At 41.9% G+C, this 20428-nt stretch overlaps 1 protein-coding gene across 1 annotated transcript in view; it reads left to right on the plus strand.

Moving 5' to 3' along the window:
* The window catches only part of rab30 (RAB30, member RAS oncogene family), a 54183-nt gene that overhangs the window by 13537 nt on the left and 20218 nt on the right, over window positions 1–20428 (plus strand). The window contains exon 2 of the mRNA XM_033022532.1: window positions 16272–16372. Coding sequence (XP_032878423.1) covers window positions 16280–16372 — 93 coding nt within the window. The 5' untranslated portion in view covers window positions 16272–16279. The remainder of the gene's footprint in view (window positions 1–16271; window positions 16373–20428) is intronic.

The raw sequence follows: 20428 nt of genomic DNA on the forward strand, positions 1-20428 counted from the left end.
ACCTCTTCCTTTCTTCTTTCCGCCCCCCCCCCCCCCCCCCCCCCACCCTCGCATCAGTCTGAAGAAGGATATCCACCCGAAACGTTGCCTAGTTCCTTCGCTCCATAGATGATGCCTTGCCCAACCTAGTTTCTCCAGCATTTTTGTCTCCCTTCGGTTTTCCAGCATCTGCAGTTCCTTTTTAAACATTATTTGTTGCCCAATTATCTTTTGTGTTGTGACTTTCCAGATGTTTCCTATTGCAGGTGATTCTGTGCTCTGTGCCTTTCCTCAAAAATTCTGTCTTATGAAGCAGCCCTTTCTCTGATATGCAAAATTATATGAATACAATAAACCATCAAAAAGTAACTATTGAATTACCACCTTAATTAGGTTCAATTCTGATGCAAATACGTAGGTCCACTTTCAATCCTACATTTATCCTCTGTTTAGATTGTATTTATTACATCATAATGTTATGTTGTTGGTATTTAATGTAATGAATTGGTGAGGGGTAACTGAAGTATTGCTCATATAAAATTATTTTAATGAAATTATCTTACTGATTTATGTATAATGTCATAGCTGCCCTAATTGCAGTTGTTTTTGCAATGAAGACATGCAGATTTGCAAATCAATCGATGAGACAATAAAATGAAAACTAAATAGTGGACTTAGAAATAAAAATAAAAAGTCATTCTTTGTAATGGCACAAACCAAGTTTATTTGCATTGACCAAGTCATTTATGGTACCAGCAGGACCAGCATCATTGTTGGTTGAAGAAATACATTAACTCTTAGTTGAACAATATTTCTCACTAATTTACCACTACAAACAGTGCACTAGGTTACAGTGTATCCAAGCTATAATAGTATCTTACATGAGATCTGGTGTCACCAAGGCTGGCCCTAAAGCATCTCTGAAATCTAAAATTCTTACAACCATCGTGGATAAGGGCAGCAAGTATATATCAACGCAACCAAGTTCCATTCTACTTTGTCTTGTATGTGTATCCCATCAATAATCATGCGAGCCATAACCAATTGAGAAATTAGTTTGTTTTAGGTTATTGTGACTCTATTTTTTTACATTTATTGTTCAATATTTGTCCCGTGTGCAGCATTTCACGTTTGCCGATGAGAGTTTGCACGACTAATCCCTTTAAATCTATACTAGACTAAGTGGGACCCGTTGGGTCCCAGCATCACACGGGAGGGCTGGTCACCAATGCAATATTCCACCTACTATGGTTGAGTGGTCACAACAATGGGGCATGCAGTTCAACCCTTCCAAATGTGAAACTATGCGTGTCACCAGAAAGAGGAATCCAGGCGAAACATCTTACAATATACTTGGTACCACCCTTGAAGAATCCAAACAAACCAAGTATCTTGGCATCAAATTGCAGAATGATCTGCGTTGGAATGGTCAGACTCATCATGCAACGGTGAAAGCAACAGGTGTCCTAAACTTTCTGAGGCGCAACTTTCATCATTGTTTGGCTTCTGTCAAGGAGAATTCCATCGAACGTGTCCAAAGACAGGCAGCTCGATTTGTTACTAACACCTATGAGAGAAGCGAGTGTCACCAAACTTCTGAATTCTCTGGGGTGGAACCCTCTCCAAGACAGACGTGAAGCTCACCGTTTGACCTGTTTTTACAAAATGTTAAATGGTCTGCTCGACATAGACTACAAGACCTACACCAAACCCAAACCAATTAGGAGCAGACGAGGGCATTCGATCCAATTTGTGATCCCAGCTACAAAGACAGATGTATACAGCAATTTGTTCTTCCCCTGCACAATTAATGCATGTAATAATCTCCACCCAACCAGATGCAACTAAATTTAAAGTAGCTTTCTTCCCAATAACCCTTTCTGGCTTAAGCCCTCCCTTCACCACCTCCAGTTTAAATTCCATTTGGAATATTTTGGAGGACCAAGAACCAAGAACCTATCCACCAATTCCAATATTGCTCGCTAGTGGGTGGGTGGGTGGGGGGGGGGGGGGGCGGCGGCTGTCTGCTGCTCTAGTATGGGTGTTGTGGGCCGAAGGTATGGGTTTCCAGGGGGCTAGTATGGACATTGTGGGCTGAATGGATTCTTGGGCTGGCATCCAAATGTGGCAACGATTTTAAAAGCAAAGCCAAGGCAAACAACTGGGCTGCAGCCACCTGACAACCAAAATTTATTTTAACCATATAACCATATAACAATTACAGCACGGAAACAGGCCATCTCGGCCCTACAAGTCCATGCCGAACAACTTTTTTCCCTTAGTCCCACCTGCCTGCACTCATACCATAACCCTCCATTCCCTTCTCATCCATATGCCTATCCAATTTATTTTTAAATGATACCAACGAACCTGCCGCCACCACTTCCACTGGAAGCTCATTCCACACCACTACCACTCTCTGAGTAAAGAAGTTCCCCCTCATGTTACCCCTAAACTTCTGTCCCTTAATTCTGAAGTCATTTTGTGAACACAAACTTGTTAAAAAGGCGAGGCAAACAATTGGGCAGCAGCCACTTTACAGCTGCATCGAGGGGACTCTCCGTGGAGTAGACGTGCGTTCTGTGTTATTCGCAGCTCAGAGAGCCGTGACCCTCTCGTTTCCTGGGTCTGGCAGAAACTGAGTGAGGGACTACACTTTGAGGTTTTATAGTCCCTCCCCCCTGCCACCAGCGGGGGCAGCAGAGAGAATGGCAATTAAAATTTTTTTTTTTAATATATCTCTGATTTTTCATCGATGGGAAGAATCCTTTGGTCCCGGAAGGCGGAGGGGGGGCTCTGAGCGAGGTGGCCAAAAATGACGGCCGTAGGTGGCGGCGTTCTCACGGAAATCGCAGCACAGTGGGCCAAAAGCGGTCAAGATCAGACTTTTAGTAATATAGATTCTCATTCGCTTATTAACCGGGGCATTGGAACCTGCTTCAACATTTCAATTATCGTTTTGCTTTTCTCTAGTGGGCATACCTTTAATACACAGCCCCACCTTCATCCTACTACTTTACTCAAAGCAATGTCTAATTTGGACATTCCCAGGGCTCGAAATTAGCGGTTGCCCGGGTGCCATTGACCACCCAAAGTGCCGTAGGGCAACCTAAACGCTGAGTCATTTTGCCCGGCTTCGCACTGCAGATACTGGTTTATACCGAAGATAGACACAAAAATCTGGAGTAACTCAGTGGGTCAGGCAGCATCTCTGGAGAAAAGGAACGTGACGTTTCGTGTCGGCGACGGCTGTTGTGCGGGGCAAAGATACTAGATGTGGGGTGACGAAGGGTCGGAGCGAATGACGGGCATAGCAGCGGCAGCAGCGGCCGCTATAGCGGCTCCACTGCCTCCTCCTCCCTCACCCCGCCCGCCCTGATAGCTTGCAAATCCGTTAATGGAGCTTTCAAAACAAACCCTCCCGCACGCCGATGCCGGGAGGAGGGAGGGAGGGGGAGGCCTCGTTCTGCCGTCAGAAGCAGCTGCACCAAATATCCTATAGCTATAAGATCTATGAGCTGCACCGCTCGGTCCCGCACCTTGCTGTTGGCTCGCGGAGGAGGGGAGGCGATGGCGAGGAGATCCCAACCGCCTCCCCCTTTGGCAGCGGCACTTGGTGTTGGACGGCCAAGGCAGCGGGGCGATATTGTCCGAGGAGCGCTGACCCTCCTTCCCATCCATCCTGCACTTCTCCATTCATCCTGTACTGAACCCCCATTCATCTTTTACTGAACCCCCATTCATCTTTTACTGAACCCCCCCATTCATCTTTTACTGAACCCCCCATTCATCTTTTACTGAACCATCATTGTTCAACTTCTGTCAAGGAGAAGCTATACTTCACCCTCGTTAGACCTCATTTGGACTACGCAGTTGCAGCATGGGACCCATACACAAATAAAAAAATTTCTTCCATCGAACGTGTCCAAAGACAGGCAGCTCGAGTTGTTACTAACACCTATGAGAGAGAAGCGAGTGTCACCAAACTTCTGAATTCTCTGGGGTGGAACCCTCTCCAAGACGGACGTGAAGCTCACCGTTTGACCTGTTTTTACAAAATGTTAAATGGTCAGCTCGACATAGATTACAAGACCGACACCAAGCCTAAACCAATTAGGAGCAGACGAGGGCATTCGATCCAATTTGTGATCCCAGCTACAAAGACAGATGTGTACAGCAATTCGTTCTTCCCCCGCACAATTAAAGCATGGAATAATCTCCACCCTACTATAGTTACCCAACCAGATGCAACTAAATTTAAAGTAGCTCTTTCTTCCCAATAACACTTTCTGGCGTAAGCCCTCCCTTCACCACCTCCAGTTTAAATTCCATTTGGAATATTTTGGAGGACCAAGAAACCAAGAACCAAGAACCCCCCCCATTCATCTTTTAATGAACCCCCCCCCCCCCCCCATTCATCCTGTACAGAACCCCTCCCATTCATCCTGTACTGATCGCCTCATTCATCCTATAGTGATTTCCCATTCATCCTGCACAGACCCTCTGATCCACACTGTACTGACCCCCCCCCCCCCCATTCATTCTGTACTGATCCCCCCCCCCCCCCGCTTCATCCTGTGCTGATTCCCCCCCCCCCCCCGCCATCCATTCTGTATTGATGGAACAGTCTAAAGAAGGGTCTCAACCTGAAACATTGCCTATTTCCTTTGCTCCATAGATGCTGCCTCACCCGCTGAAATTCTCCAGCATTTTTGTCTACCCCCATTCATCCTGTACTGATCCCCCATTCATCCTGTACCGATTTCTCCCCCCCCCCCCATTCATCCCTACTGATCTCCCCCCCCCCCCATTTAACACCACTGACACCCCCCCCCCCCCCCCGTGCTCTCCACTCACAATTTTACATTCTCCAACTAACAAGTTCTAATTCACATGCCTCAATCCATCCATTCCGCACCGATTGCCTTCTTAAACCCCCCCCCCCCAACATTTTTGTTTGGAAGTGGAAAGAACTAATAGAAATTGCATTAATTGCAATGTGTAAAAAGAGTTGAGATACTGTATTATAATTTTGCTGCATGTCATTATGGTATATATCATGTCTTGATTGGTGAATATGTTTAGTTTGTGACTTTATTTGAAGCAGAAATAATATGTGAATGCTTCATTGAGCATAATTCCGACTGGTAACTACGCACTTCGTCCGAGCACATTATCGCACATGTCATGCAAACAGTCTTAAATGACCACCTAAACTGTCATTTGGCAACCTAAAAAGCTGCCAAGGTTGCCCTGCTGGCAACAGGGAAAAAAAGTTAAGCGAGAGCCCTGCACTACCTTCATTGAAGGTCAGATTTTCACTGGCTCACCAACCCCAACCCTAGAAGCTTCAACTGCCCACTACATGAAATGTTGAGAATCTGATCCTAAAGAAGGGTCTGACTCGAAGTCACACATCCATTCCGTCCCCAGATGCTGTCTGATCTGCTGAGTTCCACCAACATTTTGTGTTTTGTTAAAGATTCTGTCTTTTGTGCCTCCATGTTAGCAGGAAACCCTGTTTATTACCAGTCATTGAGCATTGACAAAACAGATCAGCCCTTGTGCCACAAATCAATATTAAGAAGGGCTGTTGAGATCATGGCACTTGGGTGGAGGTTGTGGTTTATATCCCACACCCATGGCAATATTTTGGGTTGTGATACACTACACACAATCATGTGTTTCATAATCTCATGACTAGTCAAATTCTAATTCCATACCATTGTGTAGTAACACACGGGTAGGAAGTTTCTTATCCATATTCTCTAATGCCCATGATTAATAAAAGCCTATTGATCTCAACCTTGCATTTCAATTGATTTCACATTTTGCTGAGAAGAGACCCAGGCTTTCACTTTCTTTTTGTGTGTGAGATTGCTTTTTCTTTGTCTTCATCCTAAAATAGAAGCAGTCTAATTTAATGATTTTCCTTGAAGGATTCCCGAAACCAGAGGAAGGTATTCCCTTGTATCTAGTTCATTATTTGAAGCACCTTTATCTGATTCTTTCTCAAGGAAGTAAAATCAACCTGTCTTGTGCACCTTCACTTTATAATTGAATCCTTCAAGCACGGGTGTCATTCTTGTAAGTTTTTTACTGTAATCCATCCTCCAAATATGTCTTTACTAATTTTGGTGCCCTAAATGAAATCCATTGCTCCAGCTGAAAGTCTGTACTTGAATTCCACCTCCCTGAAATAAATGCCAACATTCCATTTTGGTGATGCCATGTTTAGAGTATTGTTCAGATCTGGGTACCATGTTGTAGGAAAGATGTCAAGCTGGAAAGAGTGCAGAGAAGATTTACAAGGAAGTTGCCAGAACTCGATGGTCTGAGCTACAGGGAGAGGTTGAGCAGGCTGGAATTCTATACCCTGGAGCACAGGAGGACAAGAGGTGATCTTATAGAGGTGTATAAAATCATGAAAGGAATAGACTGGTTGGAGACAGTCTCTTACCCAGAGTGGAGGATTCAAGAACCCGAGGACATCGTTTTAATGTGAAAGAGGAAAGACTTTATAGGAATCTGCAGGGTAACTTTTTCACGCAAAGGATGGTGGGTGTATGGAATGAGCTGCCGGAGGAGATAGTTTGGCTAGCAGCTATTGCAATGTTTAAGAAGCAATTAGATGGATACATGGATAGGGCAGGTTAAGAGGGATGTTGGCCTAGTGTAGATGGTACATATTGGTCAGCATAGGCAAGTTAGGCAGAAGGGCCTGTCTCCACACAGTATGACTCTCTGATCTTTCAATTTATTTTTGTATCCATTTTATAATCCTGGCGGTAGTTTTCAGTAGAAAACTTTATCTGTTTCACTTGGTCTAAATTGTCATTTTCTGAACCTGTCAATGATTGTACCTCAAATTGACTGCAATTTACCAGTGTTTATCCCAATCTTCAGTGAATATTTCTTTACAGTTTACTGACTGCTTCTTAATATCTGATTAAAAGACGAGGCTCGTGTACGGAACGGCATGACTGTCATTGAATACTGCCAATCGCAGAATGGATTATACGTCTCTATTCAGCACCTGGCTTCCAAAACCGATTACAGACCCATACTGAGTGGAATGTGTGGCACCTTACTGAATTATAGAACCTTATCCAAAAACTTGTGCGAATCTAGATTGATATAATCACCCCATTCATCTTGCAGGTCATCTTGCAGGTCATCCAAAGTTGGGTCCGCGATAATTGTCATTTCCTCTCCGCTATTGTTCGTCCAGGCACTGAATAACTTTCCCTGATGGATTCTAACAAATTTACACAACTGATATTCACTGACATGTCTACAGCTAACATGTTTGTTTCTCCCTCTTTATCTATATACTTTTAAAACTCTGTGTGTGTGTTTGTGGGTGTCACATTTGGCCTTTGATTCCTTGGTCCGCCAAAACCACACGCAAAAACTCAGATTTTTTTCCATTTCGCTAGCCATTTCACTTTTACATTCGCTAATGCACTCATTACATTTAAACATTTTTATGTACACATTTTAATATAAAATCCTCCCCCCCCCCCCCCCCCCCCCCCACTCTTTTTTTGCCTCTTGCTGGCCAGCCACCATAACGGCTGCTGCCGCCTGGCTCTCCTCCAAAAACGTCGACATTTCAAATTTCCCTAGCGATTTTCGCTGCTGTCGCCCGGCACTCCTCCCCCGGCCCGGCTCTGTCACGCTGGTGGAAGACACAGATCGGCTGGTCCCCCGCTGCTTTTCGCCGTCCCCGCGGGCTTGCCCTCTGCCAAAATCCCGCTCGTCAACGGACTTTCAGCCCGCAGGCGCATTGAGGGCGTACGCAGCGTCTCGACATGCGTACGCAGCGTCTCGACGTCGTACGCTGCGTCTTGACGGCGTACACCTAGCGCGTGGCGTTGCGCGATGACGTCAGGCCGCCCCCTTGCAACCGCGCGTTGCGGGAACAGACCCAACGGGTCTGCACTTGGTCTAGTTGAATAATAGAACTGTGTAGAATGCTCAAATGGAAAGGCACAAATTTCGAAATCTAAAAAAATTAGGAAAATTATGGTTAACTTCACCATATTTTGTCAAGTCAAGGATAGAATGGTTAATGTATTGTTCAGGATGCATCATAGCTTGGTTTGGGAACGGCTCCACCCAAGACTGTAAGAAATTGCAGTGAATCGTGTACGCAGCCCAGCCCAGTTGCACCCAGGCCACTCTTCTTCCCTCTCTCATCGGGCAAAAGGTATAGAAGTGTGAAAACGCACACTTCCAGATCCAGGAACAGTTTCGTCCCAGCTGTTATCGGGCAACTGAATCATCCTACCACAACCAGAACAGTCCTGCACTACTATATACCTCATTGATGTCCCTTGAACTATCTTTGATCAGACTACTGGCTTTACCTGGCACTAAACATTATTCCTTTATGTATTTATACACTGTAAATGGCTAGATTGTAATCATGTATTGTCTGTTATGTTCATACCCTTTTTGATGTACTTGGCCTCCCGAAGACGGGTGAAATTCAATCCTGTTTCTCCACTGAATTTAAAAAAAAATCTCCATAATCTATTATATTAGTCCCATTTTCTGTAATATATTTTTTTATTAAAGGTAATCAATTACAATGCTTCAAACAACTTTATATCAAATTAATTCAATTTGCATTAAGTAAAACACTAGTAATACTTATCTACTGTTTTTTTAGAAATAATGATAGAGAAAGAATAGAGAAAGAATAAATCATTAAGAGAGTGATTAAATAATAATTTGATTATATATAGGAAAGAAAAGAGAAACGAAAAAAAAAAAAAAAAAAAAAAAAACATTTTTAGTAACCACAATATGTATTATTAATAACACTACTACAAGTGATAGTATCAATAAAGACATATATGTAATTCCAATATAAAAATGAATTATTCTCACCAAATCCCGCAGGGTGCACGTCGAGCTGTGTTGCCAAGAACAGCTACTTCTCTAAATACTGTATATATGGAGACCATATCTGTTCAAAAGAATTATACTTGTCCAATAGGACAAATCTAATTCTTTCCAGATGTAACGTCTCCATCATCTCTGTTGCCCACATTTTGGTTGTGGGGGATAATGTTCCCTTCCAAAATTTCAATATGATTTTTTTTCCAATTATTAAACAGTAATCAAAGAAATTTCTTTGATTTACTGTAAGTGATAGATGTAAATCCGGAATTCCAAATATTATTAGCTTTGGGTTAGGGTCCAATTTAACTTTGATGACTTCAGAAATAACTTTAAAGATTTCTGTCCAGTAATAATTCAATTTAGGACATGTAACGAAACTATGTATTAAATTTGCCTCTGCTTTCTTGCACTTATCACAAATAGCGGAGAGATTCGGAAAAATACTATTTAATTTAGTTTTCGAATAATGTAACCTATATAATACTTTAAATTGTATCAGTATATGTCTGGCGTTTAATGAACACCGGTGTATTCGTTGTAGACTTTCTTCCCAGTTTTCTTTTGTTATAGCCAATCCCATTTCATTTTCCCATGCTTGACGATATACTTCCGTTATTGGATTCTCCTTAGCCAAAATGATGTTATATATATAGGCTATTAATTTTTCTGTATTTGGATATAAATTAAACAGTTCATCTAACAATCCTGCTTCTTTATTTTTATAATCTTGTGTATTGGATTTAATATAATCTCTAATTTGTAAATACCTAAACAAATGTTGTGGAGACAATCCATAAATATCTTGTAACTCCTGGAATAAAAGAAATTTTCCTTTTCTATACAGATGTTCTATCCTTGTAATTCCTAAATCATCCCATTGTTTAAACCCCCCATCTAATATAGCAGGTTTAAACGATGGATTATTCATAATTGGTAGTCTAAATGAGAGATTATCCAAGTGTAGAGTCTTAACTATTTGTTTCCAAATACGTCTATTATTATATATTATTAGGTTGTCTTTAGTCCCATTTTCTAATGGGGCAATTTTGCCCATTATCATTTGCTTCCTCTTTCATTAACCTTTGTATTCTTTGAAGGCTTAATTTTCCTTTTCCTTTTTTGATAATGCAATGTTGCACAGTATTCATCGCCAGTTATTTTTTACTTTTATTACAGTTTTGAGATGCCCAAATTTCTTAACTTCACGGGTGTCGTGAAGATAATTTTTGATTGCACCCAGGAGTATCAAAATAGCAGCTTTTCCACTGCTCGTCTATGCACTAAATAATTGGGAACCATAGTACGGTAACTTGTGTTTTAATGTCTGATTCTGACTAGCAGTCTCCAGACACTTCCTTTTCTGAATTTAATTAAAATCCTGACTTTGTCACTTTCACTTTGAATTTACTCCGATATTTCTTTCTGCAATTGCAATTTTCTTTTTCATTTTGATAACAGCATACAAGTTACCCTTATGTGTGCTGTTTATACATTGTGCTCATTAAGCTCTTGTTTTCTTTTAGTTGGCCAGTTATTGACGTGTCAATTGCATTTCTATCTCTGTACTGAGAAACATTGTCCATTCCATGGGTCCGCATTAAAAGTACAAACCAAAAAAGCTACATTAAAACTCAATTCTATGCAGTAATTTTTTGATGCATTTAAAATGCCTCCTTTTGTATATTGCTGTTCTGCGTCGTTGTGGGATACATTTGAAGTTGCAGCTTGGGTACATTAAGTGTAATTTGGAGTATTTGTGTAAAATTAGATCAATTGATTGTGTACTTTAAAAAAAAAAAAAAATGTAAAAGATGGTAATTTCACATACGAAAGAGCTCAGTCCATGATGTAGTTCAGTACCTCAGTTTTATAGGGGACTAGACCAAGTGGGACGCGTTGGGTCCCGTCCCCTCAACGCGTGTTTGCGGGAGGGGGCGGCCTGTGGCGCCATGCCCCCACACTAACCACCCACATACACTAACCCCTCCTTGATATTATTAATTTGCTCCTTTTCCCCATCCCCTGCCCTATCCACTCACGCATAGCCCCCAACTGCGCAGGCGTGGCTAAAGAGAGGGAGGGGAGTAGAGAGGGAGGGGGAGGGCGTGTAGAGGGAGGAGGATGGGGTAGAGAGGGAGAGGGTGGTACAGATTGAGGGGTGGGTGGCGTGCAGCGACACGGAGGGCTGGTCCACGAACGCAATACTTCATCACTCACCCATGGGCTTGGAGGGAGAGAGGGGGCATAGAGTGGGGGAGTAGAGTAGAGAGGGTGGGTAGAGGGAGAGGTGCAGAGACCACACCCCATCTACCTCTTCATTTCCCTCGTACTCTTCTCCCCACTCCCATTCCCTTCCGTAGCACCTACCCAGGTCGTAGAGCTGCGCCAGGGCCTGGAACTTGGCCTGATTCTCGTACTTGGCCCGGCCCTGGCTGTAGACTGCAGCCGTCAGCTCGGCCGCTACATGGTCTCCAGTCCAGGCCCCAACTTCATCTCCGAGCTCGTCCCTGACCCCGGCACGTCCTTGGTTCCCCCGGCATTTTTAAATTTTTTCCTGGTGCTGGTCATGGCCCCATCCCAAGCCCCGAGCTCGGCCCTCGCTCCAGCTCCAGGCTCTGGTCTGAGCAAGGCCGCGGGCGGGCGTGGACCCGACTTGCAAGTGGATTGATTTTTTAAATGTTTTGATTGCTTGAGTGCCCCTCCCGCGTGGAGTCCCATCGTGCCTTGGGAGTTGATTGTGACGTTAGTCGGAATTTTTTTTTGAATGAGAACGTAGAAAACTTTAATATTTTGAAGCTGTTTTTAAAAGATTAGTAATTTGTTAAATATAGGTTGAAATGCGAAGGGAAGATATGTATCCGGTCGGCAGAGAAAATGTGAGTAGCATGTGTGAAAATGGGAAGGCTGTGGCCAAGCATTTGGAAGAAGATACAAATTAAGGAGATTAAAAGAAAGCCAACACAACCCTGGCTCACACAGACATTTAGAATGTTAAGAACAAAGGGAAGAGTTTTAGTGTAATAAAGATAGAAGAGATACTGTCACATTGTCATCACTAAGAGCAAAATTGTAACCAGAGGAAAATTCTCAGTGCATCACTGTCCAGTGTGCAAAACAGTCCAGCATAATTTTGTTTCCCCGTAACTATCCTCTTTCTGTTTGATGCCAAGGCTAGCTGCTGTCTCTATGTTAGGCATAGAGTTGTGCAGCATAGAAACAGGCCCTTCGCCCCAGGCCGACTAAAGTGTCTGTCGGAACAAATGTCATAAGATCATGTGATAGTAGAATTAGGCCATTCGACCCATCAAGTCTATTCCGCCATACAATCATGACTGATCTATTTCTTCCTCCTAACCCCATTCTCGTGCCTTCTCCCCATAATCTCTGACACCCGTACTAATCACGAATCTATCTCTGCCTTAAATATATCCACTGACTTTGCTTCCACAGCCTTCGGTGGCAAAGAATTCCACAGATTCACCACCCTCTGACTAAAGAAATTCTTCTTTCTCCTTCCTAAAATAATGTCCTTTAATTCTGAGGCTATGACCTCCAGTCCTAGACTCTCCCACTAGTGGAAACATCCTCTCCACATCCGGGGCCGGATTTAGATGAAGAGAGGCCCGAGGCTATTCCACTTGTGAGGCCCCTCCCAAACCCCCACCCCCACGACGAGAGGAAGAGTCTACCTGATTGACACCGATGTGCAGCCGAGCGTGGCCAATGAGATAAGGGCTGGAAAGCTGCACTTTTTATTTATTGCCAGTGCTAGTGTCGAGTTATCGGCTTAAAACACTATTATTCTGAAATAGAGGGCAAGGAAAATTACTGAAGCGTTGTTTAGAGACTACAGTGCGTTGTGACAGCATATGCAAGAAAGGCCTATGACTGTCAAAAACATACACCAGGCCTGTACGAAGCTTTTCAAAAAGGGGGGTGGCATGGCAGGATTACCAAAATTTTATGTGAAATAAGTGCACGCAACACTTCACAAGCGCAAAGCTCAAAGACCCTTACAGCCAGGGTCCAGGGTCCGCTTAAGGGCCCTGGAAGCTCTAGGGTTTTAGATGCTCTCTGGCGCATTCTGAGGCTTATTTTGGAGCAATTTTGCACCAGATTTATGGCAAATATTTCAGAAATAATTTTGGTTGAGTCGAGAGTAATGTGGTTGGATTGGGATCATTGTTGTGTACATTTTTTAATCAAGAATTGAAGCTGTCCTTGTTTTAATAATCAAGTTGCACTGTAAAATGTTATGTAAAATGTTATAAAGAAGCATGCATACACTGCCAATAAAATACTGTAAGTTTTTGCAGTAAATAAAACCTTTTTTAGAAAATGTTTTGTGTTGATTTGATTGCCAGTAACTGTTTGACTGTGTTAGTGTGTGCACATTAAAAATATGATGCAAAATGAAAGTCGCAAACTATGGAATACATATTTTTCATTATTATCAAGGGAAAGAAAGCAGTTCCAATTGTTTGATATTATTCATATGGAGGAGAAAATATAATTGCTCTAAAACCTACCTTAATTTTGCAATCTCACTAAAGATAATCCCCCTTTCCCTCTCCCCTCCTCCTTCCACCTCCCTCCCTCCAGCTCTCTCCCTCTCTCTCCATCCTGTCTCAACCCCCCCCCCCCCTTTCCCCCCGCTCTTACATCTTCCCCCCCCCCCTCCTCTCTCCCTCCCACGCAGCAAGGTTCCAACACCGCAGCCCCCCCGGCCCGGAGACAAGGGCACTACCGCAAAGCAATATTCCACTACTTACCTGGAGTAGACACCGAGGATCTTTGGTAACACGAGGCATCGAGGTGATTGTGTGGAGTGCAAATGGAGATCTGAACCCGCCTAGGCCCACTGCGCACGCTCGGAGAGACAGCATCATTTTGCGTCCAACTGCGTCACCAGCTTCCACCAACTGCGCAGGTGCGGATGCTTGCAATTTTTTCCCCCAAAACTTCCAGCGGGCTGGAACCAGAACTTCGGGTAATTTCCGTCAAAGTGGAAACGCTGATAGCGCCCCAATTTTTATTTTTTTTTTCTTGGGATTTTTTTACTCTGGGGGGGGGGGAAAAAACACCTTGGCCGGAGGCCCCCTAGACTTTGAGGCCCTAGGCTTCAGCCTATGAAGCCTATAGGTAAATCCGGCCCTGCCTCCCCCCCTCCCCCCCTCCCCTCCCCCTTGATCTCGAGGCCCTAAGCTTAAGCTTGTGAAGCTGAGACGTAAATCTGGCCCTGTCCACATCCACTCTATCCCAGTCTCATTTGGGTTATCCCATGAACCCATTCATAGTCATGCACCTGTCTAATTGTCTTTTAAATGCTGTATTTTTAATTGCCTGCACCTTTTATTTGCTTTGGTAGCTTGTTTTGTACACTCGATCTCTGTGTTGAAAATGTTGCCTCTGATCCCTTGTTAAAAAAATAATTCCTTTAAACGTGTGTTAGTTGTTGACATCCCTGCCCTTGTCAAAGACTGTGACCATTCACCTTGTGATTTTATAAACCTCTATGGTCACTCCTTGGCCTTCTGTGCTCCAGAAGAAAGAGAGTTCTAGCCTATGCTGATAATGCAAGCCCTTCAATATTTTCTGTCCCCTTTCCAGCTTAATTACATCTTTTCTATAGCTGGTGACCAGAACTGTACACAAAACTCCCCAGCGTGGTCTTGCCAATGAATTGTACAGCCTAGCAGATCTCGTGCTGAGAATTGTTTTGAACAGTGTTTGTGTGTGTGTGTGTGTGTGTTAAGGATGTTTTTGCTCTGACTGTCCATTAATGTGCTCCATTTTACATCTATTTTTATCTTTCCATTACATCATGGATGTAGTTTAACTGCTGACACAATGTTCCAACGGAATTGTATTGGAGTGTTAGTATATTTACAGAATTCTTCATCTAAAAATTGTGTAGTTTAGTCAACTGATTCAAAGTAATTTTTGAAAACAAATTTAGTTGTCTTTTCCTCCACTGCTTTTGTACACTAGAAATTGACTCTTCTATTTCTATAACTGCTCTATTTTAATTTTTATTTGTTTGCTTAAACCTGTGCTCAATCTCTACATAAAGTGTCTGTTATCCAGCAACATGGGTCTTGGACTTTGCCTTTGTAGACCTGGTTCCAGTTTGGAAATGGGACAAAGTAGTTTCTAAAGTACAAGTTTTACAACAATTCAATACTTGGGTGAGATGTTCCTACAACTAGGTAATGTATACTGGGTAATTATTGCACTGCAGAGCTCCTCTGGCTCAGCAGGGATGTTCACTGAGTAATAGATCCAATCTCAGTATTGCACTTTTTCTACGACAATCATTCTGTTTGACTTTGTAAAAAGAAATGCCATTTAGGAATGCGGTTTGGAATTTAATATCTATTATTCAACATTCCAGACTGTTGGCTTGACTTTGCCGAAACGTGGATCTTGGATCCATGATAATGAAATGTTTTTGCTTTATCTGCGGAGCTGGAATAATGTGCAATTTGTCTCAAATTTGGGCCACAGATAATAAGAGATGAGTAAATGTTGCGTTCAAGTCTAGTAACATTAAAAATAAGTCTAAATAATTTGTTTTAATTTTGAGTTACTTGTTGACTCTGTCTCCCTGCTGGGGTATTCCTGAATTCTGTTTCTAAATATGGGAGAACTAGATTAATAGATAGACATACTTGTCATTTTTTAAATTATGTGCCATGCTGAAACTCTCTTTATCGTTATTGCCCAGTTAACTAAAACAGTAATCAGCTTAAGTGACTTGGTCTTTTTCTAGTAACCAAGATGGGAAATTCCTCTTGCCAAAAGGAATGCTTTCCTGGAAAATGTTTTGAGTAATATTTCATAAATTGAAAAGGCTGTGTAAATTGAGATATTTTGGTACAGCATATTCCCATGGGCAGAGTGACAAGTTTAAAAATAGATTAATATAGGTGTGCCACGCAATACTACAATGAAAAGTTGTAAATAGAATATTTTTAAGATTCTGACAATTTCTTACTATTTAGCACTTGCATTTTTTCAAAAATGAGTACTTGTAACTGAAATTACAATTGAACCTTCTGTGTTTCTGTCAGACGGCAATATGACATTTTGCCTTGATATACAGCAAAAATAGTGATGCTGGTAATCAAATGCCTTTTAAATGTTGTAAAGTTCATTAGCATGCCTATGGTTATCAAATTCATTCCCCTCATTATTTCATGTCCATCTGTGTTCATTCCGCTCTTCACAATTACTCAAGCTTTAATCTATGGAAACATCATCTGTCATAATATCACCATTATTCCTGCTTAATTATTTTCCTTTCTTATGACAGGGATTTAAACTCGCTTCAAACATTGGTTAACTTTGTAATGACTGTTTATGTCCTCTTCCTCTAGGTGTGTCAATGAGTATGGAAGATTATGACTACCTATTTAAAATTGTCTTGATTGGAAATGCTGGTGTAGGAAAGACCTGTTTAGTACGAAGATTTACTCAGGTAAGAAAGTCCTGAATGTTAAACGATTTTAAGTTGGGATCATTATTGTAAAATGTGATGTACATTTCCCTGTGTGCTGAAGCAAAGCAAGAATTTCATTGTCCTACACAGGGACACATGACAATAAACTCACTTGAACTTGAACTGATATTTGGAATCTGTCATGCTTGGCTATATGGCAAGAAACCAAATTGCCAAACCAAAGACCAAATTGCACAAAATGTGTTCTAGCATAAGCCACAAATTTGAAGTTATAGGTTTTTCAATGGAGCCATCTAAAGAGAAAAGGGCAGATTAAGTGACATGGGTAAGTTTCCAATATTTTTTTAATATTGGTCTTAAACTGGGCAAAGCAAATTATTGCAGTTTCAGAGGGGCACCGAGAACTCTTGTTTGTACATTCAAAAGGGTTCACCAATTTCCATTGCTACCCAAAACTACCATCATCTCTCCAGCTGTCTGTTGGATTGATGGGGTCAGTAACCAAATGTAGGGAAATGGGACATTTGCCTGAACTCGTCTCCTTGTCATCATTTATATTAAAGGAGAGGGGGGTCAGGCTGAGATAATGTAGATAGACTTGGCAGCCACGTTTCTTGTGTAGGATTGTTTTGCAAAATATAAATGATGGAGCATTATTTTATCAATTAACAAAATCTTGCTCGTTACTGTTTACATTTTTCTTTCTCTAAACCATTTAGCAGATGCTAGTGGTAAATCTGTATCTTCTATTCTGACCAGTGTTTGTATTCCTTTGTACAATTCAACATGTGTTGAAAGCTCTGCACCATCTGTGTTAATATCATCATTACATTAGTAAAATTTCAGTACAGAAACCGACCATCCAGCTTGGCTTGTTGATATTATATATGATCTCTGACTTCACAATCTTTTTCATGGACTCTTCTTCCATATCCTTAAAAGCACATGGTATTTGCCTCAACATAACAAGAAACTTGTATCCACATGTAATAACCATTTTCTTGGTTAAGAAATGTAATTAGTTGGTGAATTTATTGTTACAAATGAATGGCCTGTAGTTATTGACTGTCCATGTGGAGGTATATTTGTGTATCTTATCAACACCTTGATATATGTGAAGACTTTTGTGAAGTTTCCCTCGGCCCCACTGTCTCTGAGAACCTTGTTGAATCTTTCCCTGTATATCACAACCATAGCTTTGGGTTTCATTCTCGTAAATATTTATTGCACCATTGTGAGTAACTCCATATTAAACAATATAGATAGTTACCAGATCTTTGTGCAGTAATCTTGTGTGAGTCAACAAAGATATGTACAAAGTGAAACTTTTTTTAGCTTGTTTTCCTCCAGAAATTGACCAGTGCTCATTTTTATCGTTGACTGGCATTCTACCTTTTTAAACATTCTTAAATGTATATTCTTGGATTGTTCTATGGAGTTTCTCTCGTTCACTCACACTTCTCACTTTGTCTTGATCTGTACACTGCCTTAAGCTATGACACTGTCGGCGACAAATGAAGACGACTGAATACTTCTCTTGATGCCGGAACTGTCGCCGGTTGACGTAGATTGTCGATAATGGAATTCACCGAGGTCATGACCCGGCGACAACCTACATCACCTAGTGTCATCTTGGCGACAACCTATGACAGCACCTACGACAGGAGAAGACGGGCAACATCAAGCCCACTGTCGCCGAAAGATTTTGAACATTTCAAAATCCAGTGGCGACAAGAAATGAGTAACGACACTTGAGGAGACTGCTCAGGACAATACAGGCGTTGTCCCGTGTCACGCCGCAACCATGTGGCGACAACCTATTTTTCAGCTGTCGCCGAAAAAATTGTCAAGTGCCTGTCCTGCAAGCTTGTCGTAGCTTGACGTCGACTAGGTGGTAGTTTGTCGTGGACATTGTCGTGGGGTGGATCCATTTCCGGCATCACGCCGTGATAGGCAACTGTGGCGACGGTCTCTAAAAAATCGCCTAAGTGGGCCGGGCCCTTAAGTGGGACTGGCCCTTTAGGAGACTTTAACATTCCTAAACACAATACTGAGTGAGTATAGGTTGGGAGGTCTTGTTACAATTCTATAAGACATTGGTGAGGCTACATTTAGATCATTGTGTTTGGTTTTGGTCACTATGTTACAGGAAAGATGTTAAGCTGTGAAGGGTGCAGAGTAGATTTATAAAGATATTTGCAGGACTTGAGGGCCTGAGCTATAGGAAGAGGTTGAGCAGGCAAGATACGACTTTATTCCTTGGAATACAGGAGGATGAGAGGAATAGATTGGGTAAATAAAGCATGATTTGCCCAGATTAGTGGAAGTTAGAACCAGAGGACATGGGTTTAAGGTGAGTGGAGAAAGATTTGATAGGAACCTGAGGGATAACTTTTTTTTTTACACAAAGGATGGTGGCTGTATGGCGTGAGCTGCTGAAGGAGGTAGTTGAGGCAGATACTATTGCAATGTTTAAGAAACTTTTAGATAGGTACATGGAGAAGATGGGTTGAGAGGGATAAGGGCCAAATGCAATTAGGTGACACTAGTGTAGATGAAGCATGTTAGTCAGCGTGGGCAAGTTGGGCCAAAGGGTCTGTCTCCATGCTGTATGACTCTGACTCTATTTGGAAATTACACATCACAAGCCATCTGTGTTGGTGATCTGAAGATATTTCTACTTTATAAACCCCGAGTTCCTCTTTAAGAGATCTGCTGCAGAATCAAGAGTTTGGAAATGTATTATGAGGGGATTTCTGTGGTGAAAAATTTGAACATTGCACTGGAGCATTGAATTGAGGGCTGATGTTATGTTAGTTATGATGTTCCTTTTTGATTTTCTTGTTATTGTTAATGTTTTTCTTTTTTCCAACTACTTGAGCCTCAGAATTGATATCCTCCATAAATCTTTTAAGTGTTGCATATAGATAAGTGTTTTAGGAAAATGCATATCACAATGGTTAAAATCACTAAAATGAGCTTTTGGTCTGGCAGACTCTAAATGTAATGGGTAAAAACCTGAAGTATATATGCTAAACATGGAGGGCCTAATTCTGCTGTGCACAGCCCTCGTCCATAGTATCCAGCTGCTCACACATGAATCTATCGACAGAGGGCTGATTCAATGGCGTTCTGCACTCTGAAGTCAGCTGATCTCTGCCCAAGAATGATTCTGAAAAGAGGAGCTTTTGTCTGCAGTCAAAGCCAATAATTGTAACTTTTGAATCTCTTTGATATTTGCTCTTTTCCCCAACCCATTTCTGCTCTCATCTTTCGCTCCCCCTCTCCCATTAATCTTCATCTGCCACCACAAGTTTAGCCTCATCACCAGACTAACACTTGTAATATTCTGCTTCCATCTGCACAACACATTCTACCACCTGATTTAGCATTGTTAAGAGTTATGGAATAGAGGTAACGGGTAATGCAAAAAAAATCGAGCCTTGCAACAATACGGTTTACATGCAAGTCCCTGCGGTATTCCAATGCTTTTGTCTATAAGATGGGAGCTATTTCGCAGTTGAGGGCTGCTTAAGAGGTTTTCTTTGGAAACTGGTAATGCAATTGCTTTTATTGACATTTGTAAAATAGGTTATGAAACAATGTTAATGCCACTTTTTTCACCATAGATTAATATCTATGCCTCACATAATTTCATACTAGTCTATCAGGTTTCCCAGCATTCAAGAGAATACACTCCAAGTCCAACTTCTAATACTACCTAATCCAGGCATCATACTGGTAAACCACCTCTGCACCCTTTCCAAAACTGCCATGTCCACTGGTCACAGACCTCCAGCATGTATATTGTCCTTCCAACACAACGCTCTGTCTTCCATTGATAAGTCAGCTCTGAATCCACATGATTAACTTTCCAATGCATCTTAATCTTCTGAATCTGCCTACGCTGGAGGACTTTATCAAATGCCTTGCTAATATCCACCTAGACGGCATCCATCTCGTCTCCTTATCAATCACCTTCTTCACCTTCACAAATTTGATAATTGGTAAGGAACAACTTACTGTGTCTTTGTCAAGGCTCTTGCCATCTCCTCTTGCCCCCACCCTGGGGAT

Source organism: Amblyraja radiata, chromosome 6 (genome assembly GCF_010909765.2).
Source record: "Amblyraja radiata isolate CabotCenter1 chromosome 6, sAmbRad1.1.pri, whole genome shotgun sequence".
NCBI lineage: Eukaryota > Metazoa > Chordata > Chondrichthyes > Rajiformes > Rajidae > Amblyraja > Amblyraja radiata.